Raw genomic sequence first — 24,733 nt, forward strand, 5'->3', positions numbered from 1 at the left:
ACCAAAGAGCTGAGATCCCAAATGCTTGTGGTTATTAATGGTTCCCAAGAAGTTTTTCTTTTTTAAGAACATATTGCACTCCTTCCTCTAGCTGCTCAGCAAATCCAGCATTCCTGAAGAATTAATGCTCTGCCATGAGTTGCATGTGGAATGCAGTGTCTCCACTTCCTTTTGCACAGCACCCAGGTAGTCCTTCAGGACAGATTAATACATGGACGGTGCTGAATTTTATTCCTAAATAAATCCTTTCAGTCCTTTGCTCCCACTCCTCTAACCATCAAACCTTTCTTCTACTGTTGGATGGGGCCTTTCTGCACCACTAAGATTATTCCATTGGTTGTTTTAGTAGAATTTACAAAGCCACAACTGCAGACACCACAGATCCTGAGTCATCACTGCCTCACACCAGGGCTGCCATTTCCATTCTGACGTTGAGATGATCAGGATGAACAATAGTCCTTTCTCTCTAGGTGGATGGTTCTGTGGCTGCCAGTCTGCCCAGAAATCACAGCCAAGATGGCCCCGGTCCTTGCTGAACAGGCAGAAGGCAGTTCCCCACCCACACACCTCCCTGCCCAGGGTGACAATCTTCTTGAAGAGACCTTGTATCAGGCAACAACTGGGAAAACTAATTAATCACCTTATCCTTCCCTCTGTGTGCCGGACAGTGGATGACATTTCCAGCCCCCAACCTGCCCTGGCCAGGCCAAGTGCCAGGCTGGCATATCACTGACCTCATCAGAAATGCCTGCCCTGCAGCACGAGGGTAGCACCAGGTAATTACTCAAGCCCAGAACATTTATCAGCACTTGTTCTGAAACACGCTCATCTGGCCATGGAAGTACTGCATTAATTTCTCAACATGTCATCCCCATTCCGATCTTTTCTCCTCTTCCCCTTCCCACGTCAGAGACATCCAAGGAAGCATGGTACACAGATCTCCAAGTGAGTCACAGGAGCTATCGAGCATCATGTGGCAGCCAGCTCCAGCCAAGACATAACCTTTCCCTCCCCAAGCAGTTTGTTTCCAGCAGTCAAAGAGAATGAGGCCAGACAGAGCCTCAGAAAGTTCTCCTTTCCCTCAATTCAGGACTCCAGTTGTTCTCAGACAGAATGGAAAAATCCTGCCATCTCTTCCCTCAGCCTTCCACAGCCTGAATCCATTTCTTTGTTATGATTCACAAGCCTGAGAAGGATTTTCCACTCCAGTTCTGTAATAAGCTCTTTACATTGCAGGGGCTTAGAGCTTGGTCACCCTCATGACACTTGAAGAGCAAGAAAGTGGCAGAGGTCAGGATTTTGATGGGCTTGGAGCAGCCACCCAGATTCACCCTTACAGCTAAGTGATGTTTTAAGGGAAATGCACAACTGCTGAATTTCTTCTCTTGGAAATGTGCCTGAAATGACTGTCCACAAAACACAGAAGCCTGCCCAAAGACCAGATTGCTGGAGCTTGTTCTATCTACTCAGGGATTTATCAAAACTTCTCCAAGCACCAACCAAGATTCCATGAGGGTTGGGCGCCTGTAGCCCACACTCAACCCCTGCCCAGGCAGCACCTTCACCTCTCCCAGGGGCAGGAACCTGGGAACAAAACACCACCCTGGGTGACTCTATACCCAAAGTACAGGGAGAGAAATCACCACCCAGCTTCGAGATGGGACGGGAGGAAAAACAAACTGCTAAGTTCCCATTGAGGACTTGGGGAGACCAACCATTCCACTTTAGGTGTTACTTGCACCAAGGAGTAGCTCTGTGGAGAAAAGTGCTGGTCATTCCTTATGCCAGCCTCAATATTTCCATTGTAAACACTTCTTTCACTATTTTAAGAAGTCAGCTGTAAAAATTCACTCTAGGCTGGATCTTGGCAACCAAAGGCTCTGTCTGGGAGAAACTTCTTTTACATGCACAACCCCTCTGTCCTATTGACAGTTTGGGCTGGAACACCAAATCCCCCTAAAAGTTGGCCAGTTTAAAGATCATGTTTGCATTCTCAAATCTGAAAAAAAAAAAAAAAAAAAGAACAGCCAGCAGATAATTAGTGGGGCCTGAGTGCTTTTAGCATTACAAAACGTGTGTATGCTTTTACAGTGGCCAAGATATACAACCTGAAATGGGTTATTTTATGTGGAATGCAGTAGTTAAATTTATAAAGGAAACTTTTTGCATGTTTTAAGTGCAGGCTATGAGAAATAAAAAACAGAACTAAACACCCAAGCAAAAATTATACCATAAAAATAGATGAGAGTTTGTTTAAAAAAAATAAATCCTGAAGCCATCTCTGCACTTGCATTTGCTGAAGCAGGGCACTTTTCTGGATCTGTGAGTATCAGATACAAACCAAACTAATAACTAGTGTCAAGAAATAGCTAACTTGAGGCATGTTCTTAAGGTATCTGGGTTTTCTATGGAAGATGACCAGAGATAAACCAGGGGGTGGAAGATAGCCCCAACCCGGCCATTAACACTTTAGCTAGTAATTGAAAGGAAAAGAAAGCGGGATTTCTCTTTTTTTCCCCCTTTCTTTTTCTAAATCTAACATTAAGCAGCAACTTTAACCACAAATGTTTAATGGCATCCACCGTCACTAAACACTCAGGTTCAAAGTGAGATTTATGCTAAAATCGTGACGATCAGGAATGCAGTGGTGCTTGGCTGCCACACTTGGATAAGCTTCATAGAAACCCTTGGAGGTTGTGGTCTGCCAGCCCTTGAGCTGAGCTGTGACTGGGAATAGCTAACATGAAGAGCCTGAACATACCTGAGGTCCTCTCTCTCCTTTCACTCCTGGATATCCCAGTAAAAATGGAAATGGAGTGGGTCCCAAAGGGTCAAAGATTTGATAGCCATCCATGGCAGCCGGGGTTGTGAGGTTGAAGGCCTGTGCCCTGGCTCTGGAGCCAGGCCAGGCAGACCCCAGGTGTGGTTTGGTGTACACCAGAGGGATGATACTGGGATCCACTCTCCTGGTGGGGGACGGCATATGCTTCTTTGGAATGGGCCCACGGCTTGAGTTCTGCAGGGTTTGCTTTAGGGTAACAAGGTGGACGTTGCTCGTTGTGTTATCAGTCACCCTCCTCATTGGCTTTACAGTACTGGGGGCTTCAGGGGGCTCAACGGTTGGCTTTTGGTTGATCTTCTTTTTGGTGTCTTGCTTGGATTCCTTCCTGCTGGCTGTGACCAGGCTCTGGCTTGTTGGTGGGACCCTCTTGGCAGTGGGAAGGGGAGTTTTCTCCCTGGGCGTGCTAGGAGTGGGCCGAGACACCCTGAGGGTCGTCCCCGTGCCCCAAGGGAGCGAGCGGGTGGGTACCTGTGATTTGGCACTTGACAGAACAGGTGGGGCCACTGTGATCTTGGTGGCTTTGGTAGTCAGTCTCAGCAGTGACGGTGGGGTTGACAGCAATGTGATGGTTGTTGCACCTGCACCCCTCATCTTGAGGGGTGCAGTGACCCTGCCAAACTCCAAGTTTGGGGCAGCAGTGGTCAGGTTTTTCAGACCCTGCAGAGAGGGCTCCGTAGGCTGTGGGGTACTGGGGGAGGCACTGGGATCCCTGGGCAGGAGGGGGATGAGTGGGGGCAAGTTGGGCCGGTAGGTATCTGCTTGCCTGCACTGTTTTTTCAGGTATTTACAGTAATGATGAGCTGCCTTGGCAGAAGGATAAATATCAAACTGGCAGATGGCTCCTTCAAACTGCACGGAGTGCTGGCTTATCTTCCCAAAGAGGAAAGATCCATGTGGATCCAATGCCTCGTCCTTTTTAAAATGCAAATCCGCATGTACTCTGTGCTTCCCACAAGAAGTAAATAAAGTGACTGTCTGGCCACGAATGTTGATGGCCATATTGTGCCACTGGCCATCGTGGACATTGTAATCAAAATATACAGAGCGCTTGTGGCCCACATACACGATGATCTGCCCAGGCACAAACTGGACCCCTAGCTGCAGTTTTTTCTTTTTGCTCTTGACAGCAAAGAGAAAAGCATTGTTGATGCGGTGGGAGCAGAGGCTCAGCACCAGCAGCAGGTCAGAGCTGGAGCCTGCAGGGAGGAGGGTGCTGAGCGGTGCTTCGACACGTGCTCGCTGAGTGAAGATGACCCCTGATTTGAAAGGAATGACTCCTTGAGGAACTGTACGTGAGGAGGACCATCCACTCGATGGCCTTTTCCCTGACAGGCCCAGTCTTTGAAGAACATCCACATCTGAAAGGGAAGCACAAAGATTATGTGAGGTGCTGGGCAACCCAAGGGCTGAATGGGTGTGGAGGGAGGTCAAACCAATCCATGCATAAAGGCAACAGGATACAGGAAATCCCAACTCACATATATAATCCCACCCTCTCACATATATATTCAAATAACCAGCATGGAGAACTCCCAGCTCTTCTCGCATCATGTGAGGAGCAAGGGCATGCTCAACATGATTACCAGCAATTGCCAAAATGCGTCAGCTCCATGGTACATCTGGTGAGTTTTCCTGCCCCACCAGGGACCAGCTCAGATGTTCTGGAGGGAACTGAGCTCACTAAAAGGAAATTTCCCACTAGGCACCACTAGTCCACTTCCTGGGATTTAATTCTGAGTACTGACCACATAGCTGGAAAGGAATTTGAACAACAGATTGAGCTGGGATTGCAAAATTTTATATCCCCAGAGGGCAAGTAAACAAAACTTCCAAAGGGAGCAAAAGCTTTGTATCTGTCTCTCTTCAAGCTAGCAAGGAGCAGCTTTCAATCTTTGGAAAGTCTAGGGAAGTGAAGGTGCCTCCCAGTGTGAAAGAATTGCACCCAGATTTCAGTGAACTGCTCAAGGTTCTCAACAGCAGTACTTTTTTTCCCAGAAGATCATCTTACAGCATTAAATTATTTTAATAGGCTGGAACCAGACTTGGTTTGTGAAGAGCTCAGAAATTGGTTATGGCAGCCACTGAGTAGTGCAGGTAAGATTAGCCTCCTGTATAATGTCACCTAGGAGCCAGGTGCCTTGTTCAAGACAGGAGGAGAGAGATTGATGCCCAGAGGACTTTTCTCCACCAACTCCAGCAGGAACCTGCAATGGACAGATGAGCAGAATCCCCTCCTGTCTGTCCCTGAGGTCTATCAGAAGCCATTCACAGCTCAGATTAGCAGGCAACAGCAACACAAACTGGGGCCAGCTGGCAGCAACCTCAGCTGAAGTACTTAATTGGAGAAGATGCTGAGGTCTACAGGAGTGAAGGTGCAAAAGTAAATGTGCCCAGACCTGAAAAAGGTCTTCTGTTGAGCAGCTAAAGGAGCTCAGCCTGGAGAAAAAGGAGGCTCAGGGGAGAACTTCTCACTCTCTACAACTCCCTGACAGGAGGATGTAGTCAGGTGGGGGTCAGGTTCTGCTCCCAAGTAACAAGCAACAGGATGAGAGGAAATGACCTCAAGTTGTCCTGGGAGTGGGGGGAAGGGGGTGTTAGAATGAAGAGTAGGAAAGGCTTCTTCACCAAAAGGCTTGTAAAGCATTGGAACAAGCTGCCCAGGGACGTGGTGGAGTCACTATCCATGAAGTACTCAAAAAACATTAGATGTGGCACTGGGGGACATCTAATGGTTTAGTGGTGGGCTTGGCAGTCCTGGGTTAATGGCTGGATTTGATCATTTGTAAGGGTTTTCCAACCCAAATGATCCTATGAAGGTGATCATGATTCCCATGACATTATCACTGTTGACAGTGAGCTAGGATAACTGCACTTCCTTCCCTCTTCCTGCCCAAATGCAATCCCCATTACTTCTTGACCAAACAATGCTCCTGTTCCAGTGTTCTTAGGGGAAGCCAGTCTGGGCTGTACAACCCAAATGCTGATGTTGCAAGGCAAGATTTTAACACTCAGAAAGGTGGTGGTGCCAATCATGGTTAACACCATGGGATTGCAACTTTCCTAGATTAAAAGTAAATCAACAGTTCTCCAAAGAAAAAAAAAAATGAGCTAATTTTCTAAAGGTGCCTTGGTATTCAGCTGCTTTCACCCTTAACTATTAAACGTTCAGCACAGAACACAATATTTGGAGGACAGGCACTTACAGAGCCCATTGGTGTTGGCCAGAAGGGCTGTAGACTCAAGCAGTCTGAGACCTGTAATGTTGCTGGCCAGGAAGGGAGGAGAATGATGAGAAAACCTCTGTTCCTTGACTTTGGCAAAAACTTTGGCCATTTTTGTGCGTAAGAACGAGTCAATCAATATTTACTTGGCCTGAGTTTAGCTTTATTCCCACCTTCCTTTTTTAAAGCAGCTTGACTCATTTTCTAGCAGACACTACCCTGGAGAAGGTGCGTCAGATGGAGAAAAGGATGGAAATGTTCCCACTCTGTGCAGAGGGGTAATTTACTGCACAGCATGTTCAAGTGTTAATGACAGTATTTCTCCCATACTCTGAAATCCTTGGTCCCCCACTGTTTTTATTCCATATTGTCCAACAGGGCTGTCTCTCAGCCTTCCCCTCTCTTTACTGAACAGAGGAATCATGGCAGTGTCTTCATTCTGGATAATCTCCAGAGCCTATGAAACAGCAAAGGCCAAAGCCTGGCTTTAGTGAAGTGAAGTGGGACCCTTGCCACAGACTTCAAAGGCATCAGGATTTATCCCTAAGGAAATAAATTTACCACTTAAGTGAGGAGCTAGACTCCAGCTTCCAATTTCTACATGTATTTTTAGGTTCTCTCTCAGAGACGGACAGGGGTTGTCTCTGCTGGAGATGCTGCACACTCCAGGAGTTATTTATTTGGTAGCTGCTCTGCAAGGACCTAAGGACGTTTCCCTGCTCAGAGGATGCCACTGCTGTTTGCAATCCCAATACAAGTGCCTCGTTAGCAACGGCATCCAGGAGTGCTTAAGGAAAAAAGCACAACCCAAACACTCCTCTCCCTCAAAACCCGCTAAGGTGGAGCCAAACTCTGGATGCCTATGCAAAATCTGATTAAAGAGTCCTCATGCAGGACACGTATGTAGACTTTCCAGCACTAGGTCCAGGCACAGAGCTCAGCACTCCTGTGCACCCAGCCCATCTGCCTCTCCGGCCCATCCAGCTGTCCCGGGCTGCTGGGGCACATCTCCTGGGATATGGGATGTCATCAACTAACGTAAAACACAAGGTAATTCTGACTTCCTGAAGCAGCTCCAAGTTTAGCAGAGGATTTTTTCCCCTTCAAATTTTTTCCTCTGCGGATTTTTCCATCAAAACACATTATTTGAAAAGAGCATTCACATACATCTCCCTGATCCCAGGTGCCTCAAAGCTAGTAACAACATTCCTGTCAGCAACATTTGAGCAACTGGGAAAAACTGTTCTATCAGACTCTGTGCCTGAAGTGAGATACACAGAGATTCTTGAACAACCATATGATCATCTCTGAAAAAGGGGAAAAAATATTTTATTGTTCTCCTTTCCATCTCTTTCTTTCCCTCCCCCTTTCTCCACACAAAAAGCTGTATAAGAGAAAGAAGCCAAAAGACAGGAGAGAAATAACATGCAGCTTTCCCAGATTCCAGCAGCCAAGGTGTGATACCCACAGATAAAACTGTGTTGAGTAAGTGCAGCATTTCCAAAAGTTAGTCAGTGCACAGCAAATGAACTCACCTCACAATCTTTTGGATTTGTAACACTTATGGAAAGATCATCCTCTGTGTTCCCTGATTTTCCAGTGTACAGGAAGACTTCTAATCCTTAGAGTAACAGCCACAGTGTTTTCAAAAGCCCACAGCATTGGCTTATTTTCATCCTCACACTGACCTATGATCAAATTCTTACTACTTCTGACTCTCATGTTTGAAAATCCTGGGTGATAACACAGCCTCAAGTCACCAATGTTTACATACAGCCTTCACTTCCTTGGAAGGTTTTATTTTCTGGTGCCCAGAAGGAAATCCTCTCTCTCATTGTGTGAAAACCAGGCAAGTTTTTAAAAATTCTTTTATCACAGAGACAGTATCTCAGAGAGGAATTATTGACTACACCAAGGTAAACACAATGAGAGTGAAATTAAAGAGTTTGCTTTAGATTGATGGCAACAAAAGACATGGCACCATCCTATAATTATCACAGGAGTAAAATGATGGATAGAGGTGAATCTAAACAGCATATTATAATCCACTTGAAAAGGGAGATGCCAAGACACAATATTTGTTCTGCCTCTTTACGAGCTGACATAAAACTTGCTCTGAAAACTGCTTGACTAAGTAATTCAGCCAGATGTTCACCTCCTTTGCATGGAGGCAGAATTTGGAAAATATTACATTTTTCAAAATTGCTGATGGCAGGGATCTATTCCCCCCCTGTAAAAAGTGCTCCATGGGCTGGCTGACATCTGAGTGTTGACCAAATTTCTATTTTTCCTTCATGTTTTGGAGACTGAGGGGAGAGCCCTGGAGCCTGCTAGTCCACTTAGTGTTGTGTGCTGACAGCAGGGGAAGCTGTTCACTTCCAGCAATACCCATGTAAAACATTCATGTAGGAAAGGTATTGCTATTTTAAGAGGAGAAGGCTCCTTTACAAACAGATACTGCATAGATGCTCAGCGCCTGCTGTCAGCTGTAAAAGATGAATATTTTTTTTTGTGCTTTTGTTGACTTTGAAGATTTTCATCTCCTCTTGTAGGGTCATTGATTATTGTACCCCAGCCTAGTCCTGTCCCTGGCACCACCAGGGAGGTGATGCCTGGAGAAGGGGTGTAAGGACAGGGTGAAGGTGTCACTTCTCTATAGAATATTCCCTTACAGCACAGGGATTGAACCAGATATAGCCATTCTATTATCAACCAACCCTGTGGGAATTTCCTCCCTTAAATTTGCTTTTACCTTTAGAACTCACATAATTTCTATATGCATAACATCCCCCATGCTGGCAGGGGCATGCCTGGGGTGCACCAAAGTCAAGGAAATATCTGTCTGCCAGAGGCACTTAATTCCATAAAGCACCAGTCTCAAGGGGCCCTTTCTAAAAGCAGTTAAGTCCTGGCAAGTGCAAGTAGATGCCAGTGACATTTTAGACACAAAGTGCTTCATTTGCACCAGTTCCATGAGACTCTGAAAATTCTGTGGGGCATGTAATCACCTGTAGAAAACCTGGTTCTTTTGCCAGCCTTAACTGCACCATCTATATCATCCATACTGCAATGGTCAGCAACAAATGCATCTAACTGTGCACTGGGCTCAGACATTGTTAAGTTATAATCCTACACTGGTACCAAAGCACTTGGCTTTTACTTTTGTTGAAAGAGGAGAGAAGAAAGAAAAAAAAAAAGTGTCATTTACCTTCAGAATTTCCCTGTGTGAATCCCAGGAACCAGGTAAAACACAATATAGTCCAGAAAAAGCAGAATCCCCTAAAATTGGAAGAGAAGAAAAAAAACAATGAGTTTCTACAATAGTAGTAACAAAACCAATTCCACTGTTAAAGGTCTTCTCCTTGATCCCAAGTCTAGCCAAGGCAGTGACAGTGTCAGCATGACTCCAGGAAGTAGACTTAGGCTGAGACCTTATTTGTCTGCTTTAAAGTCATCTAAAGCCCACTGAACTTAGTGGAAAGGCTTCCCAATGGTATCAGGATCCTTGAACCAGGACCAGCCCAGTGTTTTGAGAGGCAGGGTCATCACTGCTGAGTCATCAGTGCCTTTGCTACTGCTGCTCTTTGGCACTCACCCCACCTAGAAATGCAAGAGGACGGAGAAATCATTCAAAGCTGGGAGACCGAAAGCCCTGCCGGGAGTACACGTGCAGGGCTGTGGGGACATGGGTGGGAAATGGGCTGACACACAGTGCCCTGTCACCTCAGCAAACAAATCCTGAGTCCTAATGCTTTACTGCTTAACAATATCCTAAACATGCAATGGATCTACTATATGGATCTACTTCTCATTTTACACCCAGATGCAAAGATGGGGGCAGCTTCTAACCACTCAGCACCCTGTGCTGAGCCACTGAGGACCTTCTCACAGGCCTGGTATGGCAGGAAAGGTTATAAAGTGGGAGATCCACAGACTTCCAACCCTGCCTTAGACCCTTTCATGCCTGAGAGGGAATTTGACAAACCTCTCCATTAGCTCAGCTTTAAGCCTTCAAGTGCCATTGAAAACAGCAGCTCAGGGGAAAAAAAACTTGTACCAGAAAGGCAGCTAAAGCCCTCCTTTTCCCCCATCTGCCTCCTTGGTTTGTAGCCAACTAACAAACATGGGAAAGTCCTTGGTTAGGCTCACTTAAAGTTGTCAGTGGAAGATTGAATTCCCTCATCTTCTAGAGAGGATATTTAACAGCTTCATCAGCAGAGACTGCTGGAGGAACAGGCAGAAATGTAAACTACAGAAAGTCCTCAGCCAGGAGACAGCAGTGTGGGATATCCACAGGTTGTTCGCCACTTCAGCCCAGTCAGTGTGAACACCGGGCTGTGCAAAGCCACACCAAAGTGCAGCTTGCTCATTTCTCACAATCTGACACACAAATCATATATCAAACAGGGTTAGAGACCACTCTTCTCCTGCCATCAAGCCTCAGCTTTAGCCCAAGAAAGCATCCTCTGAGACGATGTATTACACTGGGCCAATCCTCACTTGTGCAGGAGACCCTTTCCCACAGCTAAAATGAAGCCACAGTGATTTACATCAGTGGGGAAACCTGGCCCTGAATGTAAAAATCCATCCAAGGAATCCAGCTATTAGCTAATATTTTAAGGCTTGAAGGGATAAAATACTGGAGCAGTCCCACATCAACTGGGAAACAAGTGAGCTGAAGCAATCCATGTCCTCCTTTACTGTTTCCATCACCCTGACACTGGTCTGCACATTTCAGGAGCTCTGGGACTGCTTTAGTTTATGAAAGAACAGGCGGGAATAGCCCAATCCTGGTGTTCTTTCGTCATGTCCTACAACCAGCCATATCCTAACCAGGAAACCCTCACCATGCTCCAGAGATCTCCAGCTGGGGAGCCTTGATTCTTTTCTGACAACTTCATCCCTTGAGACACAACTGTCAGGCTGAAGACACTGCCAAGTCCAAGGAGAGCTGCTGTCCCAGTATCTTCAGGGAGCGGAGGAAGGGAAGCAGAATAGGATGATTCTTCATGGCCACCTCCGCAGTAATTTTTTTTGCATGAGAGAGGCTACAATCCACAAGACAACCCGAATTTCTGTGCTCACCTCCAACAGAGTTTTAAGACGTGGATGCAATTCCATGTGTGCATGGAGCAAAGACCTGACTGGGTATCACCAGCTGGGCTCGACTGCCTGATGAGAGCACAGGAAGACAGGGAAGGGGGTCACCAGCAGCAGTCCCAAGCATTAAGGACCTGTGGTCTGGTGAGGATCAGATTTGTACAACCACTGCTGCTCACAACACACTGAACTGAAGTCCACTTTTGGTTTTTTTGAGGGGTGCCTTCACAAACCAAACTCCCTGTTGATTGACACAATGAGGAGAATAAGTCTTGGGGGAAAATCCAGCACGTAATTTCATTCCAGTGACACTCACAGGCTATAAAGGAGACGAATGCACAGTGCGGGATCCAGCTGGCCCCAGCCCTGCTCCTGGACCCCTCTCACAGCCAACACCATCAGAGCTGAGAGCAGGGCCGGGTGCCAAAACACTGAAGAAAAACACTTTGGCAAAATTTACCAACTTAATGGAAAAAGCAAAAGCAGCTTCCAAATGGCAGCCGTGTGAGTGATGGGGCTGTTAATTATCCCAGGGTTTTTAATGCAGGCTCTTTTTCCCTTACAGCTCAGCAGTGACAGAGCTGCATAAGCAGCTTGAGCAGCAAGAGTAAAGAAGATTTTTCTCCTTATGTAGAGCTATCAAACCCACCTTGCCTTTTTCTCAGCTTCTTCTCATGAGCAGTGACTTCCACTGAGATTCTATCAAGAGGTACCACTAAAGGCGTTTATTTCTTTTATTCACACGGTCTACAAATACCACAACGAGGATCCTGGTCTTGTTCAGCCTGGAGAAGAGAATGCTCAAGAGAGGACTGAGAGCAACTTCCAGTGCCTAAAGGAGCTCCAAGAGAGATGGAGAGGGACTTTGGACAAGGGCATGGAGGAACAGGGCGAAGAGGAAGGCTTTAAACTGAAGGTGGGCAGATTTAGAACTGATACTATGAAGAAGTTCTTCCCGGTGAGGATGGTGAGGCCCAGGCACAGCTTGCCCAGAGAAGCTGTGGCTGCCCCATCACTGCAAGCATCCAAGGCCAGGCTGGACAGGGCTTGGAGCAACCTGGTTTAGTGGAAGGTGTCTCTCTCTGCCCATGGCAGGGGGTAGAATGAGATGAACTTTTAAGGTCCCTTCCAACCCAAACCACTGCTGCAGTCACTGAGTGTAGAGGTGCCCATAGCACACATGATGTAAGCTCACATGAGTGAAAAGTTTTCCAGTGCAGACACAAACTCTCTTTACAGCAAACTGAAGTTACTGACTACAGCTTAATTTTACTTCCCTACTTTTGGCCAACTCCTGGGGATCAGTCCACGGGAACTGACCAGTGCCAGAAGTCCAAGGTAAAGTACAACTGAGAGGGACAGAGAAGCACAAACACCCTTATTATTCCCTTCTAAACAGACAAATGCTGGAAGAAAGCCCTACGCTGAATTAAGGACAACAGTAACACAACAGCCTTCAGGGTAAACTTGGTCACAAATTATCCTCCAAAAAGTGCCAATTTGACAAAGCTGAGGCAACCTGTAAAATAATTGTGATCAGCTAATTCCCCACTATTTCTGGAATTGGTTTGGAACAATTTCAGCTTTTTTTAATTAAAAGGTTTGCCCTGCCTTAAAATAAGAAGTCCAAATGATTTTGACATCTTGTTTGCTTAGATGATGGGTTGAAGCTAAAGGAAATGTTTCAAGGGCCCACAGCAGCATTTACCTTTTTATTTTGCTTTCTCCCTCATTTACAGTGGGGAAATGGCTTTGAAATTGCAAACATTACTGCAAGGTGGAAAAACAATTCCCCACCACTTTTCTCCATTCAGGTGTACTTTTTTCCTGTTCAAAAGACCACAAAGCCAGCTGGAGGCTGAAAACTGCTTTTCAAGAAAAGCAAATCTGCATTTCTAGCCGTAGATCAGACAGTGTATCTTAAAAAGGACAAAATGCATGTGTGGCTTAAGATCTTTTGCACATGAGTGGAGGTGGTATTTTATAAGACTCCCAAGCAAGTTTTGACAGACAACAGGAAGCAAATCACAACCTATAAACTGAGGCTTTAAATTGTACTGTGCATCAATTCCATCCCAGCTTTTTCGGGTAGAAATCTTATTTTGTACCAATAACATCCTTTGTGGAGCTTCTGGAAACGATGGTATTTCTCCACTCCCCCTCAGTTTCTGGCAAGAGCAATGGAAACACACAGCTATGTAGATGTCTCCGTACTGACCCTACTCAGTCCTTTGCTGGACCTCTCCTGCAGTATAAACGACATACTGACTTACACCTCCAGGCAAAGATTTTGTACACAGGCGCTGCTGCAAACCCCAGCATGATAAGGGCAGAATTTCTGAAACAACCGAAATACTGTTAGTTTTTAATCCCCATTCAGCATCTACATTTCTAAGGGAAAGTATTGAGCACCCAAACAGATATGACCCATATAAATCCATTCTTAAGGTCATTTAAAAATACTAAGAAAACAGAGTGACCAAGACAATGTCCATATTAAGTAAGGAAGAATGAAATCCCTATTCCTGGAAGTGTTCAAGGCCAGGTTAGGTGGGGCTTAGATCAAGCTGGTCTAATGGAAGGTGTCCCTGCCCATGGCAGGAGAGTTGCATCCATAAAGGTCCCATATTTGCTCATCTGGCACCTATAGCTCCTCTTAGGACTTCTCCAGGAGGGCCATCCTGACCTGCAGTGCACAGAAGGTGGGGATGAAGCACCAGCATGGCCAGGGTGACCTCCTGCAGACACGTCACACCTTGTCCTCTCAGGGGTTTGTGCTGGCATCTGCAGACAGAGGGCTGAAGGGCTCCAAACCACTGGTCCTTGTCCTCCTAACTGGAATTAGAGCCTGTGTATCCATTGCACAAAGCTGTCCCAGAACTGAGCTCCTACTGGTGACAACCTGCTTCCTCATCTGAGAGATACCAGACAGATATGACTCCCAGACAGCTCCCAGCAGCTCTCCACAGCAGGGGATCTTTCCTGGGAACCCATTCCTCAGCCTCCTCTTCGCTCCCCATCCCTGTCTGGGATATTGACTTTGCTGCTGTATGAAGTGACAACACTCCTCAGTGCTGGCCCTGGCTCTTGTGTTCTCCAATAACTGGAGCCCTTGACAAACAGAAGTGCTAAGCGTGATCTGTCATCTAACTCCTTTTTTGTCCTTCCAACAAATGCCTTTGCATTCCTTCATTTTGTGAATGGGGTTTGGCAGGGCCATGTAGAATTCCCATTTGCACTTCAGTAAGCGTCCATCATTTCCACTTAAGCCTTCAACAAATTGGCAAAGAAAGGGAAGGGGAAAAAACCCCCACAAACTCTGTGTCGCCGGGCAGAGATTTCCAACGAGAGTCTCACCACAAACCTGGGCAACCTTCAGTCAGTAACAGAGTCTCCATGAACAGAGATATTAAGCAGGGCAGATCTTAACCCCTCAACCCATTGCAGAAAGGGGATGAAGCTGGAGCTTTATTTTAATAAAGGACATGCTTGGAAACACACATTGAAATAGCAGGAGAGGGTGAACCTGGACACTGGACCTGGGCTGTGATGCTGTCTATCCCTCCTGGGACACATCTCCAGACGCAATTTCCTCCTTTCTAACCCCAAGCCCCCAGCACACACATCATTTGCCACTCTGTTGCTGAATTTGTCCAGCAGTGCAATAATCTGTCCCCAAACCACCTCCCCAGCTTGCAAGCAATCCTCTTTTCCTCTTAAAAAGGATCCATGCCTTCCCTCCAGCCCTTTTAGGCCTTCCCAGGGGCTGACCCATCTTAATGGTGACATGTGGATGCTGTAGTACCATGTGTAGTACCATTTCTCATCCAGCACAGATGGGCCAGGTAGCCTCAGAGCAGCATTGTGCCAACACCCCAGGGCTGTCACCCATCAGAGGCTTCCAGGAGCATTGAGGCTCCTCCATGGGCAACATGTGGCACTGGGGCTGGAATGCACCAAAGCAGCACAACCACAGTGGAACAGCCCCAGTGCTATGGTCTGGACATGTGCTCGATGTGTGGTGGAATGCATACCTTCCCCTTTGTTTTGGGGAGCCTGTGGTCACCAAAAATGCATCAGCAGAAATGACCAAGAGGGGCACATTAACCTTGAAGAGCCTGTAAAACTTTGTGTTCTTCTGGTTTTACAAACTTTGGCAGCTCAAGTCTTCAAGCATACTCTGCAACTGCTGCTCCTTCCCTGGGGAGCCAGCCCTCCCACCACTCCCACCCGCAAGTCTCCTGTACATCCAGCAGCTCCCCAACCACCAGCCCTACTCCAGAAGATGCTGCAGGAGTGCTGGTACAGGAGAGACCCCATTGCCACAGAGGAATGCACCGGATCATTCCCATCACGAGCTGTCTTCAGGCAGCACAGCCCTCACCCACCCCAAGAGTGGCCTGGTGAGCCCAGGCACACGCCAGCTCCGGGCTCAGAGCACCCTCTCCAAGACCAGCAGCCTCAATGGGACCATCGAGCTGTGGGGATGGTGGGATGCACAGTGCTCTGCCAAGCAAATCAAAACCCAGCACCAAAAAGCCCTTTGGGAGATGATGCAAAGGGCAACAAGCGACCTCTGCTGAGGAGGGATCGGAGCAGCACATGGGAGGGAGACAGGCCGGGGAAGAGCCTGGAACAAAAGGCTCTCGGTTCCGAGGCACCAGGACAGACCAAAGCCAGATTTCCCACGGCACTGCAAGGCTCAAAGCCTGTGCAGCCGTGCTGTGATAGCGTGGGACACCCTGCCGCAGAACCAGACACGGATCTCCGGCGGGCCAGAAGCCACACTGCCTTCTCCTGGGTCCCCTCCTTCCTAAACCTGTCCTCACACGGGTCCGATTTGTCCTCAAGCAGGATCTAGGACCTGAGCGGGATCTCCCTGTCCTCATCTGTAGCGTGATCACGGCCAACTCCTCCACCAGGCCGAGCAGCTGGTGCTCTGTGAGTGGCTGTGCCTCATGCCAAGTGTCTCTCCAGCACCGGAGTCCGTCCCCTTGCTGTGACACGCTGCTCCTGCTCTTTCAAAGGAACCTTTATCTGTCTGTTCCCATTCGGACTTCTCCCTTTCTGACGCTAGCCACCCTTGCACGGTCCCAGGCGGTTCTCCCAGACCATGTCCAGCACTAGAAAGGTGTAACTGGGAGATGCTGCAGTTACCAGCATCTCCAGACATGCCACAGCCACGTCTACGCAAAGAAACCCCCAAATAAACAAAAACCCCACACCGCAATAACCCTAAAGCACTGAGATTCGGTCCTCGTGAGTATATAAACACGCAGAAAACTTGTCAACGAGAGCAGCTGCAGCCCCTGGGAAGGGGTCTGGGCTCTCTGTGTGACTCCACACACAGACTGAGCTTCCAAAGGGAACAGCACATTCATCCACCTCCCGGCTCTAGAAAAGGGGCGGAAACAGGATGACCCCGGTGGTGGAGGGGGGCTGCCCCCAAATCCCCGAGCCCCGTTCCCCCTCTTTCCCCCATCGCCCAGTCCAGCCGAGCAGGGGGATCCTGTACACAACTTTTTCAAACTGCCAAGCAGAAGAATCCCAGCCCTTCCAAGGGAGTGTCGGTAAATCATCAGTACATCCGACAACGCAGCCAGCGGGATTAACCCTTTGTGGGTCCCCAGGAAAATAATAACAACAACAACAACGCATTTAACAATGCAAATAGTAAAAGTTGGTCCCAGCTGTGGGAGAAGGGGGACGGGCAGGGTGTGTGCCGGGATCTTTTTCATACACACACGGATGGAGAGGAAGCAGCATTTTGTGTGTGCCGAGCACATGAAGAGCTGCCACCGCGCACCTCCGCCGTGCCTCAACCCTCCGGGCTCTCCCACCTCCCGCAGCACCTCGGCCAGACCCAGGTACCCGTGTCCCCGAGGGACAGGGCGAGGAGCAGAAGCCCCCTGCTCCCAGGAGGGGCTGGAACCGGGCAGGGTGAGGGGTGCGAGGGACAGCGGATCGCCCGTTCTACATCTGCGTGGGGGCTACACCGGCGCCCACCTCCCGGAGCAGCTCCTGGAGCTGGGACACCCTTTCCTGGTGCATGGGGGGAGCAGGGGGGGAGGCTCCTCCTGGCCGTCCCGGCGCCGATCCCCCGCTCCCGCTCCCCGCAGCCCTATTTCTCCCTCTCCCGCTCCACAGCGTGGCCTCCCTGCTCCCAGCCCATTCTCCTCTCCAGACCAGGAGTTTTCACATCATCCCCTGGCAGAGGAATGTCTTCCCCCACCCCGTTCCCAAATCCCGGGATCTCGCGGCTCCCCGGCACCCCCAGCCCGCCCGGGATGCCCTTCCCCAGCGCCGGGAGAAGCGGAGTTTGTACTCACCCCCTGCCTGCTGCTGTAGCTCTGAGTCTGGAGACCGGCTCTGATTCCGGCTCCATCACGTTTAGTGCATTGTCTCTTTCGGGCAATTTTTGCAGCAATCCATCAGAAATCGGGGGACAAGCCGGTTTGTGGGTACATCCTTTCCAGGAGCTCGGCTCTCTGCCTCGCTAAGGGGCTCAGCTGTGTCACAGACACCCCTGGCCCGGACGGCTCACTCCTTCCTCCTTCTCTTCTGGGTCCTTTTGCTTACACAGATCTTTTAATCCCATTTAACTCCCTCTCGGCAGACTGCAATTACCTTGGAAAAAGAAGAGAGAACACAAAGTACACTCTAGGAAGCCAGGCTGGCCCATGGTCGCTGGATTTCTTGCCTCTCTTTTTTATCCTCTCCTTATAAATAGTGCAATTTCTGTGATTTCTGATTTCCAAAGTCCTTGATTTCAAGTGTTTTTTCTTAGCTGTTACTTTTTTTGTTGTTGGTTGGTTGGTTGGTGGTTGTAATTATTATTTTTATTTGCAATGCAGATGTGCCTCCCACCCCCCAAGGATCTCTCCTCTGGACTTAGAGAGAAGAGGAAAAGGCAGATTTTGAAAAATGAAAATTATTTAAGGATGTCCTTACTGCCTCTCTCTGCTGCCCTCCTCTGTAATAGCGAAGCATTTACGAGAAATAATACAAAATAAATAAATAATTGGGGGAAAAAAAAAAAAAAAAAAAGAAGGAAACTTTCGGCCAGAAGAGCTGCGGGGAAAGAATTGAAGACCCTGTCCAGGCTCCAAGGAGGGAAGCATAGGCCCTTCTTTGGGGAGGCTGATGACGGAAATTGTAGCCCCCTGCACTCACCTGTCCAGGGCCATGAGCCCCAAACCGGCCTCGAGCCACCTTATAAAGTACCTGACACGGCTTTTCCCTTGGGATCAGCGCTTGGTGCAGGCAGTTGGGAGCCTGTGGATGGGACTAAGGCTTGGAGGAGAAAAGCCCCCCATGCCCCTGTTCCCCTCCTTGCCCTGCTCTGCTTCCCTGTGGCATCTCCAGAGCCCCTCTCCTCCCAGCACCAAGGGGTGGAATCTGCATCCAGAGGGCAGGGAGAGGGGAATGAGTTTTCCTACGCAAGACCCATCAGAACAAGTTGGATTCCAAGTCGGCTTCGCCAGCTCTGTCAGGAGAGGGAACTTCCACATGCGGATAAAACCTTCATCCCTGTTTTCCACTCCTCTTCCAAAGCCCCACCCAGCCAACCGTGCGCCCCCCAGGGCGACGGGCAGGTCCCTCTTGTCCACAGCAGGACACAGCAAATCCCTCAGCTCCATGAGACTCCCTCAGGCAGGTGAGGGCAGCTCACCGCTCCGAGCCGTCCCACCTCCTCCGTGCACCCCTGGGTGGCCCTACCCTGCTCCCTCCCCCTCTCAGCACCTCTGCCTTGGGCACTTACTCTGCAGTGAGGCGAGAGGCTGTGCAGCATCTCCCCGCAGCCCCATGGCCGTGGGCATTCATTTGTCCCAGCAGCTTACGGCAATTGCTACGTCTTAAAAAATAATAAAAAAGCAATTAAAAAAAAAAAAGGAAAAAAGAAAACTCAGACAAACCCCAAAGCCCCTTTCTCCTTCCTTCCCCTTCAAGGTGTCTCCTGCGCCGGGAGCCCGGGAGAGGCGGCCGGGGTGAGGGGCCCGGAACCAGCCGGGGTTTTCTGGGTTCCCCCCAAATTCAGCAGATAATCCTTCCCCGGGCTAGCGCGGGCACGTCCCCCTCGGGCCGTCGCTCCACTCGTGGGTCACGGATGCTGCAGGGATCCAGGAGAGAAGGGCGTTGGGAGCGGGCACTGGGAGGGACATGGATGAGAAAGAGGTGGTGGTTCTAAGGCTGCACTTGTCCTTTTAAATAGCTGCAGCCCGGGGACTCCGGGCTGGCGGGGGTGCCCCAGGTATCCGGTTTCAGCAAACAGCAGCTAATGAGCAGAGATCCAGCCTCCGAGGGGCAGGATCAGCGCTGCCGGCGGGCAGGGGGGCACCCCGGGCACCCCACCAGGAGGGGAGGGGGCTGCCGCAGGGAGGGGAGGGCTGCGGGTCAGGGGCTGCGTGGTCACTGGCAGGGCAAGGGGACGGGGCTGCAGGGGCTACAGGGACCCCCAGGGCAAGGGCACGGGGCTGCAGGGCACAGGGCAGGTCCTGCGAGGTGCTGAGCACCCAGCACAGATCCGAGACACCAGTGTGGGTCTGTCATCAAAACTGACCCACCCCAGGAGCTCCCTCCACAAAGGTGTCCTGTATCTTACTACGTTATGCCCTGAGATGGGGAAGGGCTAAAGCACCTCAAACCTAGGCAGTAAACTTACATACTCCCCATGAAAAATACACAGCCACAAAGAGGACCCCACATCGACCCACCAAATACCTGAACTTGAGGCTAGAGGGGATTGATGTTACATCATGTTCAGAGCAGAAAATTCAAGGACCCACTGGCCTGACTCAGCAATGCAGGTTTTACTCAAAAACCTGACCTCAGAGCGTGGCCAAAAGTAGAGGTTTCCACTATAAATTTGATCTCCTATATGACATCTTCTGCTACCACACAAGCTAAGGGCTTCTCTCCCTTAATACATATATTTGGCTTGGTTGTGATTGCTTGCTGGGGCTGTGGTTTTGCATCTCCCAGTTTCTATAGGCAGAAGATTTTATTCATACCTTTGCTCTGAAGCATCTACATTTTGCTTCCTTTCTTGTTATAGCAGATGAAGTTTTAAGTAGTGGCAGCAAAAAAATTTTGCAACAAGCAGCATTGGGACTGGGGTAAACTAACAGCCTCACAGTCCCCCTGTCCTCTAGAAAACCTTCTCAGAAGGGTGCAGCTAAATTACACATCCAGATACTTGTAAGAAGTTCCTATTTACAGAAAAACTTGTCTCAAACCCCTCTGAAGGCCCAGGAACTCAGATGACCCAAACAGTCCAGCTTTGAGGACTGGGACCTTTGGGACAACAGGCAGTGATAGAGCTTGTCAGAAACACCATAAAATCTCTATTTTTCTTAGCTATTTTTTCCCCCAGCTGTTCTTTCCATGTTTCTCAGTCACACATTCCTCACTGAGAAACATATTCTAGCCATGCTGAAGTGTTTAGAATAAAGCTTCAATCAATTAAAAAAACCCCCATTTTTGCAAATAACTGTGGGTTAATCCCTCTGCTGTTGAATACACCTTCAATTCTCCTGCTTATTTCTACCTTTTCTCTCTGCTGAATGCAGCAAATATTTAGTAAACTCCCAAACCCCAATGTCTTGGGGTGACTTTATGATACGTACCCAGAAAGGTACAAGGCCCTTTTCAGAGAGAGGGACAAAAAGAAAAGGAAAATGATGTGCTGCATCTTTTTGCAAATACTTATCCAAATGGGATGTGCACAGATAGCTGGGAAAGGACTGATGATGCTTCAGGTCTACAGCATCTCACCGAGAACCACCAAAAAACTCACTGACAGCCTCATCCTTAAATCCTCTGCACATATTTGCTCAGATGAATATTTTCAAACCAAACACATACCTAAAAGCTTTGCTAGCGTGAAGACACAAATGTATCCCAGCAGTAGGAAAAAGGGAATTAGTTTAAAACAAAAGGAAACCCAACATTGCTGAAGCCAAGACTAGTGCCAAGTGAATTCAGGTTCAAAAATTAGACCTCATTCTTCAAAAAGAAAAAAACCACAACATATGATCTGAATAGAAATATATTTAGCAGATTTATTTTTCTTCCCTTGCAAATTTAAATAGAAGCCATTTTAAAACACTAAATAAACTGAAGTAAATCGGCACAGCAGTGAAATGAAGAAAAGCAAAAAAAAAGAAAAAATAAATTGGAATTGAATCGTTTAATTAGCCAAAATAAGTACAGGGAGGAAGAAATGCCACCACACAACATGGGGAACAGAACACTTGCTTTTGACGAAACACACTCTCAAAAAAAGCAGCATGTCATTACAGCCTGAATAAACACAGCATTTTGAATATTCACCCATATTTAGCCACTTTACAGAAGAACCAGTACCCACCTCTCCTCAGGAGCTGTAGCTTGGTTAAGCATCAAGGCTCTCATCAATATAACTTTGTCTCTTTGCTCCTCTTGGGAAACTGACTGTGGAGGCATCTTGAGCCATGGCAAGTGGTGTCACAGCTGCCCTGTGTGACTCACAGTCCCTGGCTCCAGGGAGCAGAGGAATCCCAGACTAACCTGGTCCTGCCCTCCCACTTTGGCTTGCCTCGGAGGACAACACTGAATTACAGTTCAATAATTTTTACCTTTGCCCAAGTACGAAAAGTATCCTGGCTCACTCATTGCCCCCAGAACTCACAACGAATTATAGGGATGTATTTGGATATATTTAGATAAATACTCCATTCAGGTTTAGAACTGCGGCATAACCAGGCAGAAGTGAAAACCATGGCACCGGAAAAACCTGTGGGAGGCATCAAACAAACATGCAAAGGAAAGGTGGGATAAAGAGCCTTTCACTCCCTGCTGGGCTGAGGATCCACACCCAGCCCGGAGCAGGAGTATCTAAACTTGGTAGCTGGCTAAGAGTTGCTGAAGCCACAGGAAGTGGGAACCCAGCCTGTGGGAAGCAGCCCTGCCATGAAGGGGTGATGGTCCCGGTGATGGTGGGAGGGCACAGCTCTGCAGCCCCACAACATGCATCACATGGAGGTGGGCTACTGGGGAGGGCTGGATCCGCACCTGTAAGCCCAGCAGGAACAGGAGATTAACCATCCACACAAGTGGGACTCAGCCCCAGCCCACACACAGTCATGGTACTCCAGGCAGTGGCACAGGAGGGACTGGCTGTGCCCGTTTCCAGCTCTGGGGAATGTCTGCTTGAGGGCTGACTCAGCACCTACGCTGCAAACATCAGCAGCCTCGGCAGCCAGAGCCCCCGGGGGCTGGTACTGATCCCTGGCTGCTGGGATGGCACTGAGATATTTCTGCTGAAGCAACCATTTCTATCCCTTTTCTACCTCTGAGTAGAAACTTGGCACACTTGGCTGCAGTGCTCTCTCAAGTATGTAATTCCCTGTATAGGATTTCCTAATCCCTACATGACTTTTCTATTCAGATCCTGCATTTGACATGACTGTACCAGCACTTCCTCACATCCATGAGCTCTACTCAAATGACTGACACTAGTTCAAGCCCTGGATTAAAGCCTTCCCTACCCTGTAGGGATCTGGTCATGAGCAGAAACCTGCTGAAGAGCTTCATTTGCCTGCTGAGAAGTCTCACCATCCATGGCAGAGACAAGATCTCAAGGAAGGCAGAAGGCGCCCAGCTGGGATCTGGTCAATGGATGCTCCTAATTTGGTCTCTGGCTTCAGCCATCACTGCAAGATTAGGAGGTTTCTGCAGAAGAGCAGAACATGCAGCACTCCTGGTTTTAGGGTTTGCTGTTTGACAGCTGTTCATGATCCAAAAGCTGCTGTGGGTTGTGTTTCTTGTTCCCAGCGCACTGTAGAAGGTATTAATTATAGAGGAGATGTACAGAAAGCTCAAAAAATCATGTATGTAACAGAATTGCTGCCCAGTGTTATTCCCCCCCCTTCTCCACAGACTTTCTGACAAAGCCATTCCTGTCCTGTGCCACAGGCTCCCGGTGATATGTTTGAACTTCTGCAGCCGTTTGATGTAAAATGTTTTAAATTCTTTTTGGGAACACTAAAGGCTTTTGTCTCCTGGCCGGTGCGGTGGGGATGCCATGTATGGCAGAGACAGATCTTTCTGTGCTTTCCAACTGCACCGTATCACATCGGGCTGCCCAGCCAGCCGAGAGGTGGGAATGGCTGTTAATCATTAAATGGAGCCTTTTTCCATGGGAATGAAAGGGAACACAATGCAGCGATACAAGTCCAAGCCCACCCTTCCCATGGAAAGGCTGCCTACTGATTACAGCTCTGTCCTACCCTTACATTTAGACGTTTGGAGAGCTACAGTTTTACAGGATGGCTGTGAAGTGATTTTTCAGCTGATGGCAGCAGCAGCGTTGGGCTGACAGGTCAGCCCCGACACCATGATGCATCACCACGCTTTGACAGGAGGATATCACAGTTCCTAAATCCTGACTGCCTTTAAGGTATCAGGCAAAGACTGCCTGGTCTTGTGAACATCCCTTTATTTCCCTGTTTGTCTGTTCTCTCCCTGGTTTAGGACCTATTCAGTCACTGGTGCTAGTGGAAAACACAAGAGAATCAATACCACTGGCCGGTTTGGAGCTGTGTTCTCCAGTCTAAACACCAGACCAGCCTGTTCTGCTGCCTGTGGCATAGTGTGGTGATCCTACATTTGAACAGAAGAATACCAAGATCAGTTTCTCCCTTTTACTACGGAAGGAAAAAATAATTCACCATTAAATGCCCCCTGGGCTGCTGCACACGAGAAGCACATCCCCCTGTCTGGAGGTTTGCTAGTTAAATGCAGCAGTGCATCAGCAAGCACAAGTGCTTTTCCTACCAGTGTGCCAAAAGAGCTTGTTCATGCCATGGGTTCATGGAGATGGTTGTGTGCTGTCCTGGATGAGTATAGGTGACATGAGCTCTGTAAAGAAACAGCACATCTCTTCTTCATGAAACAGAACCACCCTGAAAGTGCCTTCTTCCCCCTCGGCAAAGAAATCACACCAGCACATAAAAGTGCCTGCTGATCTAAATAATTTCCTGCACATTAAGGACAAAAGGACAACTGCTACTGTGGTTGCTGCTGCTATGACAGCAATTTACCATGGCAGGCAGTGCACACCAGTGTGTAATATTTCAGTCTGAATTCTGCAGGTGCACAACCCTTGTGACTTTTAGGCAGCACTTCCCAGTCGTAGCGTGACCTGCCAGTGCTCTGGCTATCCCAGTGACACTGGTGCAGGTATGGGTCAGTGCTTGTGCCAGAGCCCTGCACCCACAACACAGAACTGATGTAGGAGAGACCTGTTCTGATCACTCTGGACAAGGACTTGGGAGCTGCAGGCAGCACACATTGGAAGGTACTGGCTTCGGAGTCAAGCCAGGTCCTTCTGGAACAGGGATGCTGTTTGCTCTGAGGATGAAGAACAAGCCTAAGGGCAAGGACACAGTGCTGGTGGCAGCTGGAGCTCATGTGCACACCCAGGCAGCCTCAAGGCAAAGTTCAAAGGGAGATGGAAGTCAGTACAAGATCTTGGCCTTCAAGAGAAGGCAGTGTGTTACAGCACAAATGCCTGGGACAAGGTTTCGTG

At 48.5% G+C, this 24,733-nt stretch overlaps 1 protein-coding gene and 1 long non-coding RNA gene across 8 annotated transcripts in view; one reads left to right on the forward strand and one right to left on the reverse strand.

Annotated features, from left to right (window-relative positions):
* LOC116454283 (collagen alpha-1(XXVII) chain B-like) overlaps positions 1-21,690 on the reverse strand; it is a 146,805-nt gene extending 125,115 nt beyond the window's left edge. For 4 of the 7 annotated variants that reach the window (XM_032130716.1, XM_032130715.1, XM_032130717.1 and 1 more), the window contains exons 1-4: positions 18,337-18,419; positions 17,493-17,790; positions 9,272-9,342; positions 2,762-4,200 (exon numbers count right to left, since the gene is read on the reverse strand). In XM_032130716.1, the coding sequence (XP_031986607.1) occupies positions 2,762-4,200; positions 9,272-9,342; positions 17,493-17,548 (1,566 nt within the window). In that variant the 5' untranslated portion in view covers positions 17,549-17,790; positions 18,337-18,419. Of the gene's footprint in view, positions 1-2,761; positions 4,201-9,271; positions 9,343-17,492; positions 17,791-18,336; positions 18,420-18,925; positions 19,008-19,079; positions 19,398-21,532 lie in introns of those variants that run through there. The other 3 variants (XM_032130713.1, XM_032130714.1, XM_032130712.1) reach the window with 3 other exon arrangements.
* Positions 16,660-19,055, forward strand: LOC116454285. Its single transcript, XR_004244047.1, has 2 exons — positions 16,660-17,030; positions 18,018-19,055. It is a non-coding gene; the product is annotated as an uncharacterized LOC116454285 (long non-coding RNA).
* Positions 21,691-24,733: the final 3,043 nt, after the last annotated feature.

Source organism: Corvus moneduloides, chromosome 21 (assembly GCF_009650955.1).
Source record: "Corvus moneduloides isolate bCorMon1 chromosome 21, bCorMon1.pri, whole genome shotgun sequence".
Lineage (NCBI taxonomy): Eukaryota > Metazoa > Chordata > Aves > Passeriformes > Corvidae > Corvus > Corvus moneduloides.